This window comes from Dipodomys spectabilis, unplaced genomic scaffold (genome assembly GCF_019054845.1).
Source record: "Dipodomys spectabilis isolate Male_0828 unplaced genomic scaffold, ASM1905484v1 ptg000147l, whole genome shotgun sequence".
NCBI lineage: Eukaryota > Metazoa > Chordata > Mammalia > Rodentia > Heteromyidae > Dipodomys > Dipodomys spectabilis.
The window spans coordinates 10,102,655-10,121,995 of record NW_024870824.1 but is presented as its reverse complement, the minus strand read 5'-3'; the positions used below and the strand labels follow the sequence as shown (position 1 = coordinate 10,121,995).

Here is a 19,341-nt window from a genome sequence, read left to right as displayed (position 1 = left end):
TGTCAAAAATATTTATCAGCAGCATAATGTTTAATAATGGTGTTGGTGATTGTGTGATAATTACCAAATCATCAGCCTTGTTGAAAACTTACCATTACCTTCTCTTGCTATCATATATAATGAAAACCTATTTGCCTATGTGTAGATCTCTGCCTACTCTTTATGATAAACAGCGGAAGTGTAGTGGCTAAGTCAAAGGGTTTTTGGTTGAGTCAAAAGCCCACTGTAAGGGGAAATGATGGTGACATTGATCAAGACACACTGTACTCATAAACTGACATGTTGAACTGAAAAAAAAAACAACTCAATCTGATGAAATATACATACACATAATACTCAATTGAAAAATCCCACCATAGGCTTTTACTGGTACTGCCCCTAAGAAAGGCATTTCTAATTTATAATCCTACATAATCCTCTCCCCTCTCTTTCAAAAAATGGGACAGCTCCAGTCTATGTTCAAAGTATCCCTCCAAAATAAATGAAAACTCTAAGAACTCTGAACTGCTACAGTGTTACAGAACAAAGGGTAAAGGATGGAGGATGTATTTGTTCTGTTAGCCTCTTCTCCTGAATTGAAAATGACTTGGCTTCCTCCTGTACATCAGTCAGCAAGCTGAGTCTGAACACTGAATATAGCAAGAGAAAGAATGAGCTTATATGTAGAAGGCACCCACATGCTGAGCATAAACACACATGCACAACACCTCCTCTGTACCTCCAGCTGAGATGCTCAATGCATGCTGGCAAGTAAAACATCCTCTCACAACCCTCAGGGAATGGGGCAATATTCCTTGTTTTCTTTCAAAGGTGAGAGAAAAGGTAAGGAGATGATAAATTCATTTGGATTGGATGCCTAAGTGTTTAGCAAGTCATAAAAAGGCATTCTCTACTTCCACTGGGCAGGAAAATGACAGCTGGCATTTTGGAGTCACAAATCCTTCTTGAAAGACCAATGCTGTCTCTGTATTTGATAAGTGGATCTGGTCCAAGGTTTATTTGTTGAAATAGATAATGTAACATTCAGACTGTCAGCATGTGCACATGCACACACACGTGCGTGCATGTGCGCGCGCGCGCGCACACACACACACACACACACACACACACACACACACACACACACACACACACACACACACACACACTGCTTTCCCTTAACCCTTTCCCCTTTGCGAAACTTCCAGAATCTCAATGTCTTACTCTTCAGAGAGTTAAGGGTTTCTAATCATGTGGCCCTTGTAAGGAGAAGGGAGAGAGAAGAATGAATCTTTAAAAACTACAGATTGTAGTTAAACTGTAGCCATTAACTGTAGTAGTTAATTATAGATTGTACAAACATCCACTGAAAGTTAAGAAAATGTTGTTCTTCCCTCAAATCATTTGGAATCTGCCTGCTTCAGAGGACAACAGAGAGAGAAGCCTTGCTTGAAGCCTCCGAGGAGAGCAGGGACAATGCTATGGCACCTCATGTCTCCAACTGGGATCCAGAGATGGACCCTGGATATACACCTTCCCCCAAACAAGAGGCAGGGAGTGGCCACCAAGGGGATGCCCGGGGAATTTCCACTGATGAACCCAGCTGTTCCTTTCTGGATAACTCACAGTACATGTGGGCAGGGAAGAGCTTGAGAAATGAGTTGCCTGGAGTCAGTTCAAATAGTGAACTGCTCCCTGGAAGACAATGGACTGTAGGAGAATTCTGTAACTGCTTAGATGAGGCAAATTCCTGAGGGTCAGGACTACAGCCCAGGGACTTGTGTTCTGCCAGAACAGTGTCTGAGATGACTTAACAAATGTTAAGTAAGAAATGTTGAATGAGGGCTTCTTATAAGGTAGGTCACTTGCACATTGTTCTCAGTATCTCTTAATCTCCACAGCAAGCCTAGCAGGTAGGTCCTATCATAGGAAGGTGAGGAGACCATAATTTATGAAGTTGGTATTCTGGGAAATCCAACACACACAAAAAAAAACCTTCTAGGATACTCTACTCTGAGGCTATGCCAACAAAACGCCCACCCTTCATCTCCATGAATACCTGGCAGAGCACTGGGCTTATAGATCTGTTGAGAGGTTATGTTGCTATACAGAAAAGCCTAAATTCTCCTGCAACACCTACCTAGAAAAGGAAGTTGTTGTTTTGGGGATTTTTTGTTGTTTTATTAAAATACAGAAGGTCTAAGGAGAATAATTCTGAAACTAAAGCAGCCAATCCAATCCCTGCCAATGGCTTGGGCATTCAAATGAGTCGACAACTAGGGGCAACCAGGACTCTTGCCAGCCAGTAGCACCGACTTTTCAATGAACCTGTGAGCTATAGGGTCAGGAAGACTAGGATTAACCAAACAATGCACCCTCAAAAAGTTAGTTTGTTTTCTACAACTTGTAGAAGTCATGACTATTTATTTATACAGGACCCGAGTTTGAGAACAGTGTGGCCAACAGCACAGTAACAGCACAGGAACTGGCACAGGTTAGCTATGTTATAGAGAAGGAAAAATATTTGTCTTTCTATGTAAGAAATGTCAGCCAAAATGGTTATGAGTATATAAGTCAATTGCTATGTGAATTATCTCCTAGGCCTCTTTTTGAAAACTGGATTGTCCAGAGATCTACCCCAGTATATTTTGTTTATTCATCCACATAATAAACAATTTTTTAGTTGTTATGGCACTGAGGAAGTATGTTTTGCTCACAAGGAATATAAAAGAATTAACCAGGTGATGCAAATACATCATGATCCATCTCTACTGGGGGATTAATATTCCCCAAATATGCTATAGTTTTATTCTGCCCAATCTGAGGTGGTCAGGAAAGAGTAAAAAGGGGACCAATAAGGCTTTCTGAAAGAAGTGACATTTCATAGCACAGTGTTCCTTAGGAGGCAAGAAGAAACAGGGCAAGTTTGAGGAAGTGACAAGTTCAGTACAGCCAAGGAAGCTAGTCTAAACAAAGGCTACAGTGTCAACCACAATTAATAAAAGGATCCTTGAGTTTACTGACGGGCTCTGAAAGACATCTGTTCAAGAGAGTTATGTGTTCAAGTTTATATATTAGACCAGTCCAACAGGGAGAAGGAAAAGCAGAGGCCAGTCAGGGGATAGGAAAACCAGACAGACAAGGATTGACCCCAGCAATGGACCTGGGGTCAAATGGGTTGATGTGACACAGGCAGAATTCATAGGTATGGATCACTGACACCAAGTCAGTGATGAGTAAAGGAAGCAGGCCAAGTTTCCAGGCTCCAGGGTGAGAATGGTGGAATTCACAGAAGCAGGAAGTGCAGGGTGGGGAACAGTTGTGGGTGCAGAGAAGGAAGGGGAAGCAGGCAGGCTTGGCAGGTAGCTGGGTATATGGATCTAAAGAAGAGATCCAGAGTACAGACAGTCTTTGGCACATTACTGTAAGTGGAACTACTGAAAAGGGATGAGGCCAATCCAAGAGTTAAGAGGATTTAAAAGCAGACCTCAAAAAATAGCTTCAAAAAAGACAGAGACGGCCAAGTCCAATAGGAGAGTGCAGCAACAATGCCATGGCTCTGGCATTGGCAATGTCTGATGTTGCCAGAAACCAAGAACAGGCCAAAGAAGGCCCATGAGGTCTGACAGGGAACTCATGGTGATCTCAGTGACAGTGTGTGTGGGGATAAATTCCAAGCTGTGTGAGGAGGGAGGGAGACAGGAGAGATTGCCTATATTTAGTGTCAAGAGTAGGGATAAAAAATATTCAGCACAGGACATTCCTCCAATAACAAATCAAGGGTGAATTTACCAAACACTGGAAATAACTCCAGATTGTTTTGAAAAAATAGGAAATAAAAAGACCATTTTGAAGCAAATGACTCTATGGCAAAAAAAGAGACTTAGGAAACCCTTCCAAGATTTTTCCTTCTGAATGCCTGCTGGAATGGTCACCTAACATCCTGGAGCTAAAAACTCCAGCTCACTGGTGTGAGCCAAGCCTCAGGCCTGAGATGGTGATTCAGGGGTACAAGACTCTAACCCCAGTTCAATGTGTCTATTCTGAGCAAAAGGGCAGCAATTCAGGAGTGGTGATCATAGCCAGCAGACCAGAAGGCCACAGGCCACAGCTGTGAAAAGTACACATCACAGACAACCCAACCTGATCTGAGAAGCTGTTCTGGCAACTGTTTACAGTAGAGACCTGCAGCTCTCTACACTGCCTCTCCTGCCAGCAAATTAGTACATGCCACTTTGCTGCCTAAAAAGGTATGGGGGTCTGAAGAGGAGTGAGAACCAGTCCCAGCCATTCAGCAGCTTGAAGTCCAGTGGGGACACCTGACACCTACTTCTCATAATCATGCATTTAGCTTAGTGGTGGACTTCTGAGGTAATATCTAGGTCTACTACTTATGGACAGTGTGACATCCCGAAAGTTAAATGATCTTTCTGAGCCTTAGTTTTCCCACTTGAACAAATGAAGTCATTTACAGCCTCCTTGGAGGACAATTGTAAGCTCTCAGTGTCTGGAACTAAAGCGTCCCTCAAATAGTGTTAGTAGTTGTCTAAGCACGGTGACAGAAGTCAGCAATGACTATGTGATAATGCTGAAAAGAGTCCCTAATCCAGTCATGGGAGGCAGAGGTAAGGTACATTCTCCAGAGGAGCTCTCAGCAGATCCTAAAGGAACAGAAGATGGGGACATGTGTATGTGTGCATGTGTGTGTACACATGTGTGTGAGAGAAAGTCCAGGCAGAGAGAACTGAACTACATTTTTTTCATCCTCATACATTGGACTTGATATTATCTATCTGGATGCTGATTCAACAGAAAGAACACTGGACTTGGAATTCAATTCAAAGGTCTAGATTTAAATGGAGGCTTCTGAGATTAGAAGATTGTTCCATGGACTTGAACAGGCCACAAAAGTCCTCTGTTTCGAGAGCTGTCATTCATAAAACACAGTCTACAGCTGCCCTGTATTCCTCACTCCTTCAACCCATGTCTATCATGTGCCTATACATAGCACTGTCAAATGCTGGAGAAACAATAGTGAACAAGAATGTTCATGGCTGGAGGTGCCTGACAGCTAGGCCAGAAAACAAGAGAAGAAAACAGGCAACTCTAATACAACAGATCAAGAAAGGGCTGTGATGGAAGCAAATCTCAAATAAAAATAAACACTGTATAAAGTGGCTCTGGAACTGGAAAGCATTGTAGTAACAAGTACATATATCAGACTGCTATAGATATGATATCTTTGTCAAGTTCTCTGTGAAGAAAGTGTTTTGCATTTGATAAGGTAAGACCTGCTCATGTTGGGAAACATTTTTGTTGGTGATTTCACATACAAAGATCCAAAACCTGGGCTTGTGATGTGGCTTGATAAACCAATTCCTCCATTCAATCAGTAGTTCATAGTGAATATAGGCCAACCACTATTCTGAGATCCATGGGTATGGATATAGACAAGATGATTCCTGGTCTAAAGGTGATTCATTTAGTGAAAAAGGTACCCTAGTATGTCAAGAGGTTATGATTAATGCTGGACTATGTAAAATGATTGACCATAAAATTTACCACCAAGCCAGAACAACCAAAGCAAGTCCAATAAAATTTATACCAATCAGAATTAATAGGTAAACCAAGATATATAAATAAAATCATCAAATGATCCTTAGATACAATATAAAGATCAAATGGTTTGCTCAGAGTACTGATTGAGTCCCAGAGCCAAAGCACGTTTATATTGTAGCCTAATTGGCTGTCACACACATCTTTGCTCTCCATGGGACTAGCTATATCCTTCTAATAGTCCTTAAGAAATCTGACTTGATTTTTTTTTTTTTTTTGTCGGTTGTGGGGCTTGAATTCTGGGCTTGGGCGCTGTCCTTGTGCTCTTCAGCTCAAGGCGAGCACTCTACCGCTTGAGCCACAGCACCACTTCCAGTTTTCTAGCGGTTTATTGGAGATAAGAGTGTGACAAACTTTCCTGCCTGGGCTGGCTTTGGGCCGAGATCCTCAGATCTCAGCCTCCTGATTAGCTAGGATTACAGGCGTGAGTCACCAGCGCCTGGCTGTTGATTTTTTTTAATGGCAGCGAATTTCGTTATAGTCCTGAAGTTTAAGCTTCCATGCCAAATCTAGTCTTTCACCTAATGGCCTGCTAGTTAGGTTTATGTTAAATGACCATCTAAAGGCATTCCTCCTCTGGCTCCAAAATGAACTCTTTCCAAGTGCTTTTTTTTTTTTTTTAAATTTTTTTTGAACATACTGTACAGAGGGGTTACAATTACATGGGCAAGATAATGCGTACATTTCTTATCAAGCATTGCAGCCTCCTCCTTTGGTTACCCTTCACATCCTTTCCCAGCCTCCCCGACTCCCTCTGCCCCCCCACTCCCCCCCCCCCGCACCAATGTTGTAAAGTTCGTTTTCGACATGACAACTTGTACTTCTCATTGTTGCAACAGGTCCACCTATATCCTTAAACAACTTGTTTTTCCCCATCTCCTCCACAAATTATACCGACATCAAATATAGTGAAAGCAGGGGTTATATTGTGGGGGAGGGACATACAAAGCAATAAAGAAAAAATCTTATAAATGTGTTAGAAACAAATGCATGAAAGGAAAAAAAACATTAAAATACATATCTAAGGGTTCATTTTCCTAACATCACATTATCTGACCTTTTCTGCTTGACTCATACATATACTAGATATTGCAAGTAAGGGAAACCATGGGACCTATGTTTCTTTGGGCTTGGCATACTTCACTTAATATAATTTTTTCCAAGTCTTTTCATTTCCTCACAAATGGGGCAATGTTATTCTTTCTGATGGAGGCATAGAATTTCATTGTGTATATATACCACATTTTCTTGATCCATTCATCTACTGAGGGGCATCTGGGTTGATTCCATATCTTAGCTATGGTAAATAATGCTGCAATAAACATAGTTGTGCTGGTAGCTTTAGTGTGGTCTTGTTTGTAAACATTTGGGTAAATGCCCAAAAGTGGGACTGCTGGGTCATAGGGGAGCTGTATGTGAAGTCTTTTGAGGAACCTCCATACTGCTTTCCAAAGTGGTTGAACAAGTTTACACTCTCACCAACAATGAAGTAAGGTTCCCTTCTGTCCACATCCCCTCCAGCATCTGTTGTTGTTAGAGTTCTTGATTTTTGCCATTCTAACTGGAGTGAGGTGGTATCTCAATGTTGTTTTGATTTGCATTTCTTTTATGGCTAGGGAGGTTGAGCATTTCTTCATGTGTCTATTGGCCATCCCTCTTTCTTCTTCAGAGAAGTTTCTCTTTAAGTCTTTAGTCCACTTGTTTATTGGGCAGTTGTTTCTTTGAGGATTTGTTGTTGGGGGATTTAATTTTTTAAGTTCCAAGTATATTTTAGATATGAGACCCTTGTCCATTGTATGGCTAGTGAAGATCTTCTCCCAATCCGTGGGCTTTCTATTGATCTTGCTAGCTATGTCCTTTGCCATGCAGAAGCTCTGCAACTTTATGCAATCCCATTTGTCCAACCTTTCTTTGATTTGTTGTGTTTCTGGGTCTCTATTAAGAAAATTTCGGCCTGCGCCAAGGAGACCTAGGGTTTCTCGTATTCCATCCTGTAATGTTTTCAGAGTGTCTGTTTTGACTTCGAGGTCTTTGATCCATTTGGAGTTGATTCTAGTGCAGGGTGATATATAAGGATCTAGCTTTATCCAAGTGCTTTTTAACATTAATATTTAAAACTATTCTCTAAGCTACCCTAGGGCTAAGCTAAATTAATTTCTCATGTTTAAACTGGTTGTTTATATTCAGTGGTAAAAGGACTTCTACTTTAATGCACAGGAACATGAAGATGATATTCCAAGTAAGATGAACTGGGTGAGGGGCATTAAATTAAGAAAACAACAACAACAATCCTCTTGGAAACATTCATATTAGGATGTTTGGAGAGTCACTCTTCTTCCTAAATGGCTCACATTCCTACCTGGAGTGATTTTCTTTGTGAAACTTACTTTCAAAGTAAAGTCACACTGTGCTAATTCCCATCATCTAGGAAGTGAGCTTGTGGTCATAAACATGAAATGTAATGTGGTAGACCTGTCTAAGCCACAGTCAACTGAGCAGCAGTGACATAACTTTTTCTTAAAAAAGGGACAAGTACTTGGTCAATCTCTAGGTCAGAGAAAATACATTTCATAAAGATAATTCTGCTTCATGCATATATCATATTACAGAAAATGAACTTAATAAACAAATGGAAAAGTTTGTTAGTTAAAAAGAATTCCTTATGGGGCAGGGAAGGTGGCTCAGTGGTAGAGCGCTTGCCTGGCATGTATGAGGCCCTGGGTTTGATTCCTCAGCATCACATAACCAGAAAAAGCTGGAAGTGGTGCTGTGACTCACTCAAGTGGTAGAGTGCTAGCCTTAAGCTGAAGAACTGAGGGACAGTGCCTAGGCCCAGAGTTCAGGCCCCATGACTAACAAAAAAAAAAAAAGAATTCCTTATTTGGGTCCTCTCTTAACTCTAAAACATGAATTACAATGAAATCCAAACTTGTTTTTGCAAAAATATAAAACAAAACAATATCTGCCACTATATCCAACAGAATACAACATTATAAAACTTCTAGACTACTTATGGAGTTTTATAGTAAGAATGTACTGTCTATTGTGAATTTTCTACATTTTAGAATCTATTTTTTTAAACTTGCAATGTTTGCATTTATTTTGTTCTTTATATTTTGAAAGTGAAAAGAAATAGTATTGAGTCAATTTCTCATTATAAAAAAAATTTGTTCTATGTATTTACAAGCCTGAAAGTTGTCCTAAAACTAAAGTGCTAAGCCCCCACCCCTACCCTGCTTTTTTATTTTGCCAGTCCTGGGGCTTGAACTGCTCTATGAGAGAATGAGAGAACAGTTCTTCCTGAGCTTCTTTTGCTCAAGGCTATTGCTCTACCATTTGAGCCACAGTACTACTTCCAGCTTTTTCTGAGTAATTTATTGGAGATAGGAGTCTCATGGACTTTCCTGCCTGGACTGGCTTCAAACCATGGTCCTCAGATCTCAGTCTCCTGAGTAGCTAGGATTACAGATGTAAGTCACGGCACCTAGCTATCCTATTAGTTTTCATAAGAAGAAATTCTCTATTTTTCAGCCTTTTGCCAGTAATACAAAAATCTGGTATTAAAAATCCCACAGCAAGGTTTTTCTAAAGCATTTTTGCGAATATCTTACATACTTTCAAAAGAAAGCCATATGCCAAGCTGAGGTGTGGTAGATGACCTTTTACCATGACAAGATGGTATCGAGCACATTTTTCCCTTATGTAATCAGAGGCCCCCATGCCCGTCTGCAAGCACCTCTCTCAGTATTTTTTGCTTTTGCTTCTTAACAACTTCATTTCAAGATGCTTACTAATCCATTTACCTGTTTCTAAATACTGCCAGCTATAAGCATGATCCAGAACTGATGCTTGAATTTTTATGGGTCAAAGGAATGACACGCTTAGTTACTTGTGAAATATCAAAAAGTAAGCATTAGCCCTTAAGTTACTTACACAGCCTTAGAAAGAAAAAAAAATACACACAAAAAAAACTTTGGGCTCCTTTCCTAGGTAGGAAAGAAAAATATCTAAGGAGCCAGAGTCACAATGCATTTTGAGCACATAGGTTCTCTCTGGCATATTTCCTGTAGCTCCCCACCAAGTGGGAAATGTACTTAACTCCCAGGTTTGTACTTAAGCTTGCTTATCTCTGATAATGGATTTGGACACATATCAAAGAACTTGCCCATGTGTATTTATCAGTCCCTGACAGGTATGAGGCTTAGGAATTTGATGTAGAATTTTATTGCTCACTTGTTTGGAAACTCAGATGTAGTTTATCAGCAAGTATTTGGATGAGGCTTCCATTTGCCTATGATCCCAAGTAATCCTATACTGCTGTAGGGTTGGCTGGTTATAAACCACAGATTTAAAATATTCCTATGATGATAATTCACAACCATGGAATACATGCATTTATCTATAAAATGAATATACTTCAACTTATTTTGGGGAAGGGAAAGCTTTCTATTCATTTAAAAAATGTATGAATCTATTGTTTTCAAGTGGCTATTTTATCAATGGATAAAATTTTCATATAGTATAAAAACATTAGTAGATAGGAAAAAAATAAGTCTCATTTCTACTGACCTTTTCTCAGAAAGTAATGATTTTTTCTGTTTTCTTGTACAGACAGTCCAGGAACATGCTAGGCTTTGTGCATGGTTTTACATACTGTCTTCTTTAAAACAACAAATGGTTACAAGTCATTCACATCATTCTAAGCATTGCCAGTTTTGCCTTGACAAGATTTTTTGACAATTACTCCAGCAATACATGAAAAGTCACCCCCTTATTCTCACTGACTACATAACATTCCATTGTGAGATATGCAACAACCTTTTTAACCAGGTTGTTCCATGTTCCAATGAACATGGAAGTTGTTTCTCCATTTGAATGCGAGAGAACCACAGACCTGGATAAAGCAGAAGAAGCCCTGATTGAATACTGTGTTGTGTTTGGCCTATTACCATCCTCCTTATAACAAATATGAATGACAAAACAACATGGAGAGAACCTCTGGTCTCTAAAGCTCATAAGTTCTGGCGGTACCTGCAAGTAGCAGCTGAATCCTAGACAGAGAGCTACTCAGTTTTACCAAAACCAGGTTCATCCTGTAGGTATGACTGGCCTCAGGGTCTAAGTGGCTTCATTACGGTACAACTCCCTGTAAAGGACAAATTTCTTGGGTTTGCTGGAGCCTAGTGTGGGGCCTGGCTCCAGCTCACCCCTCCTCTACACAGCATAATTCAGTACTCTAATTCTTTTGGGGCTCTGCCTTAGGATTACTGCAGGCTTTAGACAAAACATGGTGGTGAAGAAGCCTAGAGATGGCTCACCTAGACAATGAACAAGTTATTAATATTTCTCATGCTGTTTTCTTCCTATCTGTAAAATGGGGCAATAATCTACTTCAGAAAATGACGGTGAGTATAAAGTTAAATAATGTAGATGAAAATTGCTAAGTGTTAGAACTTTACTAATGTTAGTCATTATCAATAAAATGACCCAAAGCCACCTTTCTGGGGGTTTGGTGGGAAGACCACCCTGGACCATCTGCAAAGACACTTGTTAGGAATTCTAGTCCAAGGAGAGCCTTTACTTTCCTGGCTGCTCTTCATGCCCTATATTTTGTGTACATCCTGTGGAAAGACTTCATTATTGAGTATATTGTTATTTTGCTTCCATAGAGTTATGCATGTCCATTTGCCTGCAATGGCCTTCCACATCAAATGGGTACCTTTATACTCATTTCCCAAGATGCAATACTGAGGTTGAGGTTGAGTTCTTTCTCTGGACCCCATTGCATTCTTGGCCCACATCCTCTGCAGCATGGTCAGATTTCTCCCAAGGGACCAGGTATGCAAATGCTGAATTTCCAGCAAGATGCTGGCACATTGCAGGCACTTGTTAACTGCTTGTTGAATTTAAATAAACCTTTGTAATAAGGATTTTGGTCAGCCTTAATTTTCTTAATAAAATAGGAGCTATGCCTCTGGCATAGCTTCTTCCAACCAACAACAGTGGTTATCTACAGTTCAGGTGTCAATATATCTATAAGCCTCAGTTTAGAAACATCAGACCTGTAGCTCCTGCCAAATGTGGTTAGGCAACTCAGGGGAGATTTCTTTAACCAGGAACATTAGCTTCATCCATCACCTGCAACCAGCTAGGCTACCAGAAAATCAAATGCATCCTCTAGACACCATAGCAAAAAGAACCTTTCAATACTTTGGCTTAATGTTACACTTCACATTTAAACCAAACCAAATGAAAAAGGATCTAATACCTGTAGAACTTTATTACTGTTTTCATGAAACTGTCTACTTGCTGTTTAAAAATCATGACTATAAACTCTCTCAGGAAAAATTAGTAACTTGAAACTCTGGATGAATAGCTGTGCTTTCTTTGAATGTGTAACTGAACATCTGGATTCATCCCTTCATTTTTTTTTCCTTTTGTCGTGGCTACTAGGTAGCTCAGGACAAATTCAGGACTATTCTTTCTCTCTCAGTCTGTGTTAATCTGTTGGGATTTAAAAATTCTAATATTATTCAATAGTGTGCGTATTTTTGTAAATAGAGCAAGAAGCATCATGTCTCTGGCTTTTTCTTGATTATCAAAGAAGAGATGTCAACAGATACCCAGTACATGTCACCCAACTGTGCCCTAAATGCATGCACACACATACAGAACTTGTCAGCACACAAAGACCAATAAATGCCTGGACTTAGTAAAGATTTCCGAATCTTGAGAATGTTGCCCCAGTTTTAGCTGGCAAAAAGAGATGGTTTCCGGCACAAATGAGATGGATAAACATCCATGCTGAAAAACTGTCCTTTCAGTCCAATGCTGAGGGAAAATTATACCTGATTCCAAGAAATAAAAAGGAAAGGGGTAAAAATTAAGAGGAAGTTCAATCCCCAAAGCCCAGACCTAATATTAATTGGAAATGCAATTAGTAGACCCTGGGATGGTGCTTATGCCAGAGATAAATGCTGGGCTTGCAAGCATCCTGTTGCTGCTTCCTCAGTTTGGAAGTTGAAGTGAAAGCAGATGGTCAGCTTTTGAGGCAAGATTTTTGCTTTTTTATTTTCTTAAGGCAGAAATGGACAAATATATTAAGAGGTCTCAGGAATCTGAGCAAATGCTGCCTGCCTAAGACCAGGAAGTTTTATGAAGAGTTTCAGGAGAGCTGAGCTCCACTGCCAACACACTTGAAGTATAGAGTGGGCTCTACAAAATTTGAAAGTTGGGAAAGATGAGGCATGTAATTCTCTCTCCTCTCCTCTCCTCTCCTCAGAATGGGAAAAAATACCTATGCCTCCCTGCATAGGAAGTAATGTACTAACATGGTGGCAGCACACCTGTCAAATTTCAAGAGAAATGAGAGACTGAACTTCAATCAAGACCATAGACAACTTGGTGGCCTCAGTTCAAATTCTCATTCTGCTCTTCAGACCCTGGAGAAATTACCTCATCCTCCGAAAACTCCATCTGCAAAATGGGGTTGCTGATACTGGTTGTTTACCTCTCTAGGGTAGAAAATTAGATACCATAGGTCAACCTCTAGGCTAATGCTTGTTGTCTAGTTACAGACAATAAACATCCACCCTAATGTCCTAAGAGAGTATATGGTCATGATTTCTTGAACAGCAAGTAGACAGGGACTTTTGTAGCAGTTTCATGAAAACAATAGTAAGGTCTACATCTCTTTCCTCTCCCTGAATGCCCACCCCCAACTTCCTACTTTTTATTCTCTATTTTTTCTTATAGCGATTTCAGCTATTTCTTGCTTGCTTTCCCCTCTCATTTTCTTTTAGATTCTGGCTAGACAGCTTCTTTCTTAGGTACTCATGTACTCCCTTCACTATTCCTCATGTTTTTATTAGCTCCTTTAGCTACACCAGAATATGAGTTTGAGGAATACTAGAGAACAGAAGATTAGAAAGAGAGAGTAAATCTGGGCTGTTCCAGTCTCTTTCCTACATTCATAAGTTAGTGTTGTCATACTCAACCATGAGGCAGAGTGGCTGGGGGTGGGGCAATAATGGACTCAGGCAGCCCATACTACCAGGGTTCAAATCACATACACAATGTAACCTCCTGGTGCCTATTGCCAAAATGGTGGTCATGTACCTGATGGGTTATAATGAATAAATAAAAGTGGGTAAAATGCTTTTGTGCTTAATTGATTTTAGTTTATCATTCCATCTATGAAGATTTGATTTCAGCCTCTAAGAGTGAAATTTGTTCTCACGGATATGAACCAGAAACTGAAGGATCAAACTAAGGTGCAATTTTCCAAGAGCTCAGTGGATCCTGGTAAAAGAATCAGTTTTTATTCACACTCAAAGGATGACAAGGCAGAGACTTCCACATAGCTTGTGAGCTGGCCTTGGTGCCCACAATACTCTACTAGCCAACTGCCTGTATCTCAGGAACTCTCAAGATGTGATGTAGAAGATGTATGCTCATGGCTCTCACAGAAGAAAATAGAACCAGTCCTTTTCCAATTTCTTTTTTCTAGAGTCTATAAAACTAGAGTCTATAAGATAATTAGAATGACTCCTATAATACTGTCATTAAAAGTAATGGAGGCCAGCCTCGACACACCACTGTTTGCCATGTATTTTCTAATGATCTGTAATGGGCACTGATAATGCAAGCGTATTCCCAGAATTTTTTTTAATGAGTTAACAGTGTCCAAGACTAGTAAGATGGAAACATTGCCTGTCTTCATGTAAGCACACACACACACACAGACACACACACACACACACACACACACACACACTCCCTATAACATGTATTATTTTTGAAATAGTCTACAGGAATAAAATAAATTATGAAACAATCATTTGCATTCCATAAAAGAGATATTTTTCAGATACTTTAGAAGGAGCTGCTCAGGATGAGGAGGCAGCACAAATCTGTACCCTAGAGCATAGAGTTACCAAGTCCTTCACTAAGGGCTTGTTATAAAGGTGCACCTGTGGAAATCTGTGGTCTGGGCTCTCTTCTCTGAGAACCAAACCTTCTCCCATTCCTAGTGTCCAAAAACTTTGCAAATCTATTCTTTCACTCCTACCCACTCAAGATGAACGAGTGATTCAGGCCTAGCCCCAGAGAGCATCAAATACTCTGGCCAGAGACTGACTGGAGGATGGGATAAGCCACAAGGAATCAGAACCAGATGGTTGCTCTTTCAAACATTTGGAATGCTAGTTTCTTTCTTTTCTTTTCCAGAAGTCCAGCTAGTGATGACCATCTTGCAATCACAAGCACAGAACTCATCTAAGTGGAGATGCAAACTAAGTTGAAAGATGGCAAGCGCTGGATCTCAAAGCAGTATCTCTGTTTCTACTTCCAGCCATGTCTGAATACAAACATTTGGGAGCTTTTGGAATATGTTAGTTGAACTAGGCTTTCAATTACTTGCAAAAAGAATTCTGATTGCCTAAGTTAATAAAAAGGGTTGTGAACATAACAACTTTCTGTATATTTAAAAGATGCTATATCAGGGAAGTTTATACTAACATTTTGGTATCAGAAACATGCAAGGACATGAAAAAGCATACCTTTTTTAGGGCCCAGGAAGGTCCTAGATTGCATGAAAGCAAGCTTTCCCAATTCAAAGGCCTGAGAAACAATTTCATTAGTACCTGGTACTTTTTTGAAAATGTGTCAGATATAGCTGAATGTCTAAAATGCAATTTCTATACATCATTTACAGTTTGAGAAAGAGATTGGCTATTACCAATTCAAAATGAAAATAAATAGCAAGTGCACTTTTTCAGGGTTAGTACTGTAACTAAAGGTTACACATAGCAACTCTGTCTAAAGTGTAAAAACAAGTAGGAGTTTTCTGTTAGGCTATGTGGTTCACTATTTATACTCTGTCCTTATTAATCTCACTAAGAAGCTGGCCTGCCTTCATTGTCTCTGATCTGCTCTACCCTCTCAAAAAGTCTCCAAAAGACTCAGTGTGACTTTAAGGAAAACAGCCCTTGCTGAAAGCTTCAGGGGTCAGGATTTGTCTGAGGTGTTTAGTTTGAGGGAGTAACACAGAAAAGAGGAATATAGAATCCTTGGTAAAGCTTAAGAAAATGAAGAAAAATATAGCTTATTTTCAAACCTATTTGGACTGGCTTTTTACAATGTAAAACTCAAAGCAAAGAGGATGAAGCCATGTCATAGAATCTGTGTGACACTTACAAATGGAAATAGGCCTTTTGTGGGAGAAAATACAGCTTTAAAAATAAAAACAGAAAGAAAGAAGTTCCAGATGGTGAGGTCTATTTGACTGAGAAGCGAAACCGTGATGAAAATAAGGACCATCTCAGGCAAGTCAATTACACAATATAAATTGGTAGAAGATGTTCCATGGGGATCCAGTTAGCATGAAATTCTGGAAAGAGAAGACAGCATTTAACTAGGCTTCCCCAACTTAAGTGTCTAAAGAGGCAAATATCATATTGACACAAGAAACAAAACAAATGTAATAGTATAGATGAAAAGCATATGTCCAAAGTTAACTGTGAGCAGCTCCCCATGCATACTCTGTGTTCCTGATTCTGAGCCTTTCACCATTATTCCATTTCTGCTAAATCCAATCCATAATTTACCATACAAGCTTAAGTACCCATTGATCACAAAGCCTTCCATGACCAGCCTAGCTCAAAATCATCTCTCATGTCTATAGCATCTAGAACTTAAAATCTTGTTTTATGGTAATTTTATATCTCAACATCTGTCATCATTAAGGACACTCTCCTCATATAACTTATTTTTAATATGCACATATACTTAAGAGATGCTGTAGGTTTGGTTCCAGAGCACTATAATAAAGCAAATATCACAGTAAAGCAGTCATATGAATTTTTTGGTTTCTCAGTGCATATAAAAGTTATGTTTATTTTATATTCTAGTCTACTAAGTGTGTACTAGCATAATGTATAAAACATACACACCCCAGTTAACAATAATTTATTGCTAAAACATGCTAATGAGCATCTGAGTGGTTGAAAAAAACGGACCATAGAATTGCTCAATGCAGGAACCCTCAATTTGTAAAAGTACACTCTCCAAAATCTCAATAAAGTAAAGCACAATAAAATGAAGTAAGCCTGTAATATACACAGTGAAGACATTCAGTGAGATCAGGCAGCATGTTTGCCTAGCATGTATGAATGAGGCCCTAGGTTTGTTCTCCAGCATCACAAAAAAGGCAAGTCATGGGATACTTGCATCACAAACACTGAAATTTCTTGAACTATACTAAGAAAAAAAGGGACACAAGAAGCATTTTTCCTAGGGATACATCTTGTTCCTGTTGCTGCTTGCTCTTTACCTGAGCCACTGTATTATTACAGTTGTTTGGACTTTTAAAATGTTCTTCTGTACCTCATCTCATCAGCAATTAACTTTCAGCTCTTTGAATGTAAAACTTGTATGAGTGGTGCTTCCAAAATATTGGAAAAGGGGAAACGTAGTAACCAAGTTTATTATAATTGTGTAAAAGTTAAGGTCTATCCTGCATGAGACAACCTTAGAAGCTTCTCTACCTTCAGTTCTGCAGGAAGAGTAAGTAACCAGCCTCTCTGGCAACAGGTGATTTTACATTACTCTTTTGCCACAAGACTGGCCACCAGCCAATGACCTGACTTAGCAGAAAGCTGAGTTCAGCCAATCAGACTGTTTCTCAGGAAACAGGGCAAGGAATCAGAGAATTCACCAGAAGCTGAGGGTGAAAGTCCATGGAAAGGGAAGCTATAGGATAGCACTGTGGCCAAAAGAGGGCTTGGCAAGCCAATGTTATAAGGAAACAGAGTCATGAAGGGGGGGGGGGGGTGACACATACCCCAAATGGTGGCAATGATAAGCCAGGTGGGTAACATCAAGCAAAAGCAGAGAGCCAAGACAGCTAACATACCAAGGAGCTGAAGCATGGTTATATGGAGCCAAAAGAGCCTATCACTTCCTTCTGATCCTTGCCTTCCGCTGCCTTCCGCCCACTGGCCCCAGTTGCCTGTAACTATTGTTCTGCCTGACCCCCTGAGCAGTCTTTCTTAGTATTCTGGCCTGAGCTGCCCTTTCATATTTCCTTGATCACTCTAACCTGAGGTAGGCAACAGTAATAGAGACCTGACAGAATTGTGGCTCTTCTGGTGACTCAGCTTTTGTGCTCACTGCCAGGTGTGTGGTGCATTGTGGGGGTAGAGTTACGGTATTCGTTCATTCATTCATTTATACTGTAAAGGTGTACAGAGGGGTTATAGTTACATAAGTCAGGTAATAAGTACATTTCCTTAAATGTGACTGGATCCTGGTGTAGCTTCCTTTCTCACTATGTGCCCATCATGAAGTGACCTCTAAAGATAAGTGAAATTCTTATTTTCACATATTATAGCAGGTGACCTTTATTAAGCACTAGAAGCCATGCAAAGTGGTCTCCATGAACTACTTCATTTAATTGATAAAATAGTATAAGAAGTGGATACTATTATTTCCTGTTGAACAGATCAAGTTTACAGAAGAGAAGTAACTTGTTCACTGTAAAAGAACTAATGACCAGCAGAGGTGGGATATGACCTCAAGTCTGTCCCCAGCAGCCAAACTGTTAGTACTGTGAAAGATTGAATAATAAGTACCATTTAAAAACAAAATGAAGGCTTTATGAGGTACCTTGGTTACATGGAACACCACACTCGAACTTTCTTTTTTAGATCATTCTTTTTTCTCCAAGTTCCTTCCCTATTGAAAATACCTGATCTCTCTTTCCTCTTCTTCTCAATGCCACCAAAAACTTTTACCTATACTTGGAAAAAAACCAGAGCATGGCCTTTAGAGGGGGAGGTCTTGATTTCACCTCAAACTTCACACAGACACACAATTCAGTTTCACAGCTGCAGTATGGAACGGGGCCAGCCCTGCTGTGACACATAGGAAAGTAATCTTGGAAGGCTGGTATCCTTTCCAGAAAAAAGGGGCTGCCTTCATAGGTGGCAAAACATAGAGGTCAGCTCAACTGAGTAGAGATAGTGTTTTCATTTTCTAATTTACAGAAAATCCTGTACTTTTACATGAATCTAGAGTAAACCTAAGCATAAGGCTCTGCGCAGCATACAAATATAGTTCTGCTGAAAATCACACTGCTCTCCTGTTTGAGTGTCCAACCCACTGATTATATATTCAGATTGTAGATGAGGGTCTTAGATTTCACTCAACATTTTTGCACATACAGATTTAATTCTTCGTGAGGTGTGCCAAGTTCAGTGGGTCACAGTATGAACTTACCCGTAAAGGGTAAACTCAAAATGATTCACAAGGTGGAAAGCTGGCTTAGACTATTTCAACAGAGTATTCAAGTTATGGCTTCATGGAGCTCGCTATGCTCTAGTTCAGAGCCAGCTGTATTTGAAGTATCAACTCCACTCTGGTTTTATTAGTCCACCCTTTGTATTATCTCTGGACTTAGTATACAATAGAAAAGAATAAACTCTAGAAGCTGACATTTCCAGAAGTGGAAGATAAGCCAAGGAAAATCAACTAGGTATACAAAGAAAAATAGAGCAAGAAGAATTTCTTCCTACATAATACTAAACTGAGTGCTTGCTTATAGGCAAAAGATCTAATTGATCTGTGCTGAAATTCAAGGCAGAACTTAGGAACTGACTTGCAAGGAAGAGATAATTTCATTTAGAATTTCTTTATAGGAAAGAACCAGAAAAAAAGAGCCTTTGGCCTCATAGAGAGATTTAGGTA

General features: G+C 39.7%; 1 protein-coding gene across 4 annotated transcripts in view; it reads right to left on the bottom strand.

Moving 5' to 3' along the window:
• The window catches only part of Arhgap26 (Rho GTPase activating protein 26), a 459,434-nt gene that overhangs the window by 44,237 nt on the left and 395,856 nt on the right, over positions 1–19,341 (bottom strand). The window contains exon 21 of one of the 4 annotated variants that reach the window (XM_042692006.1): positions 15,922–15,985. The exons of the other annotated variants lie outside the window; for them this stretch is intronic. Coding sequence (XP_042547940.1) covers positions 15,973–15,985 — 13 coding nt within the window. The 3' untranslated portion in view covers positions 15,922–15,972. Of the gene's footprint in view, positions 1–15,921; positions 15,986–19,341 lie in introns of those variants that run through there. 4 annotated transcript variants of the gene reach the window in all.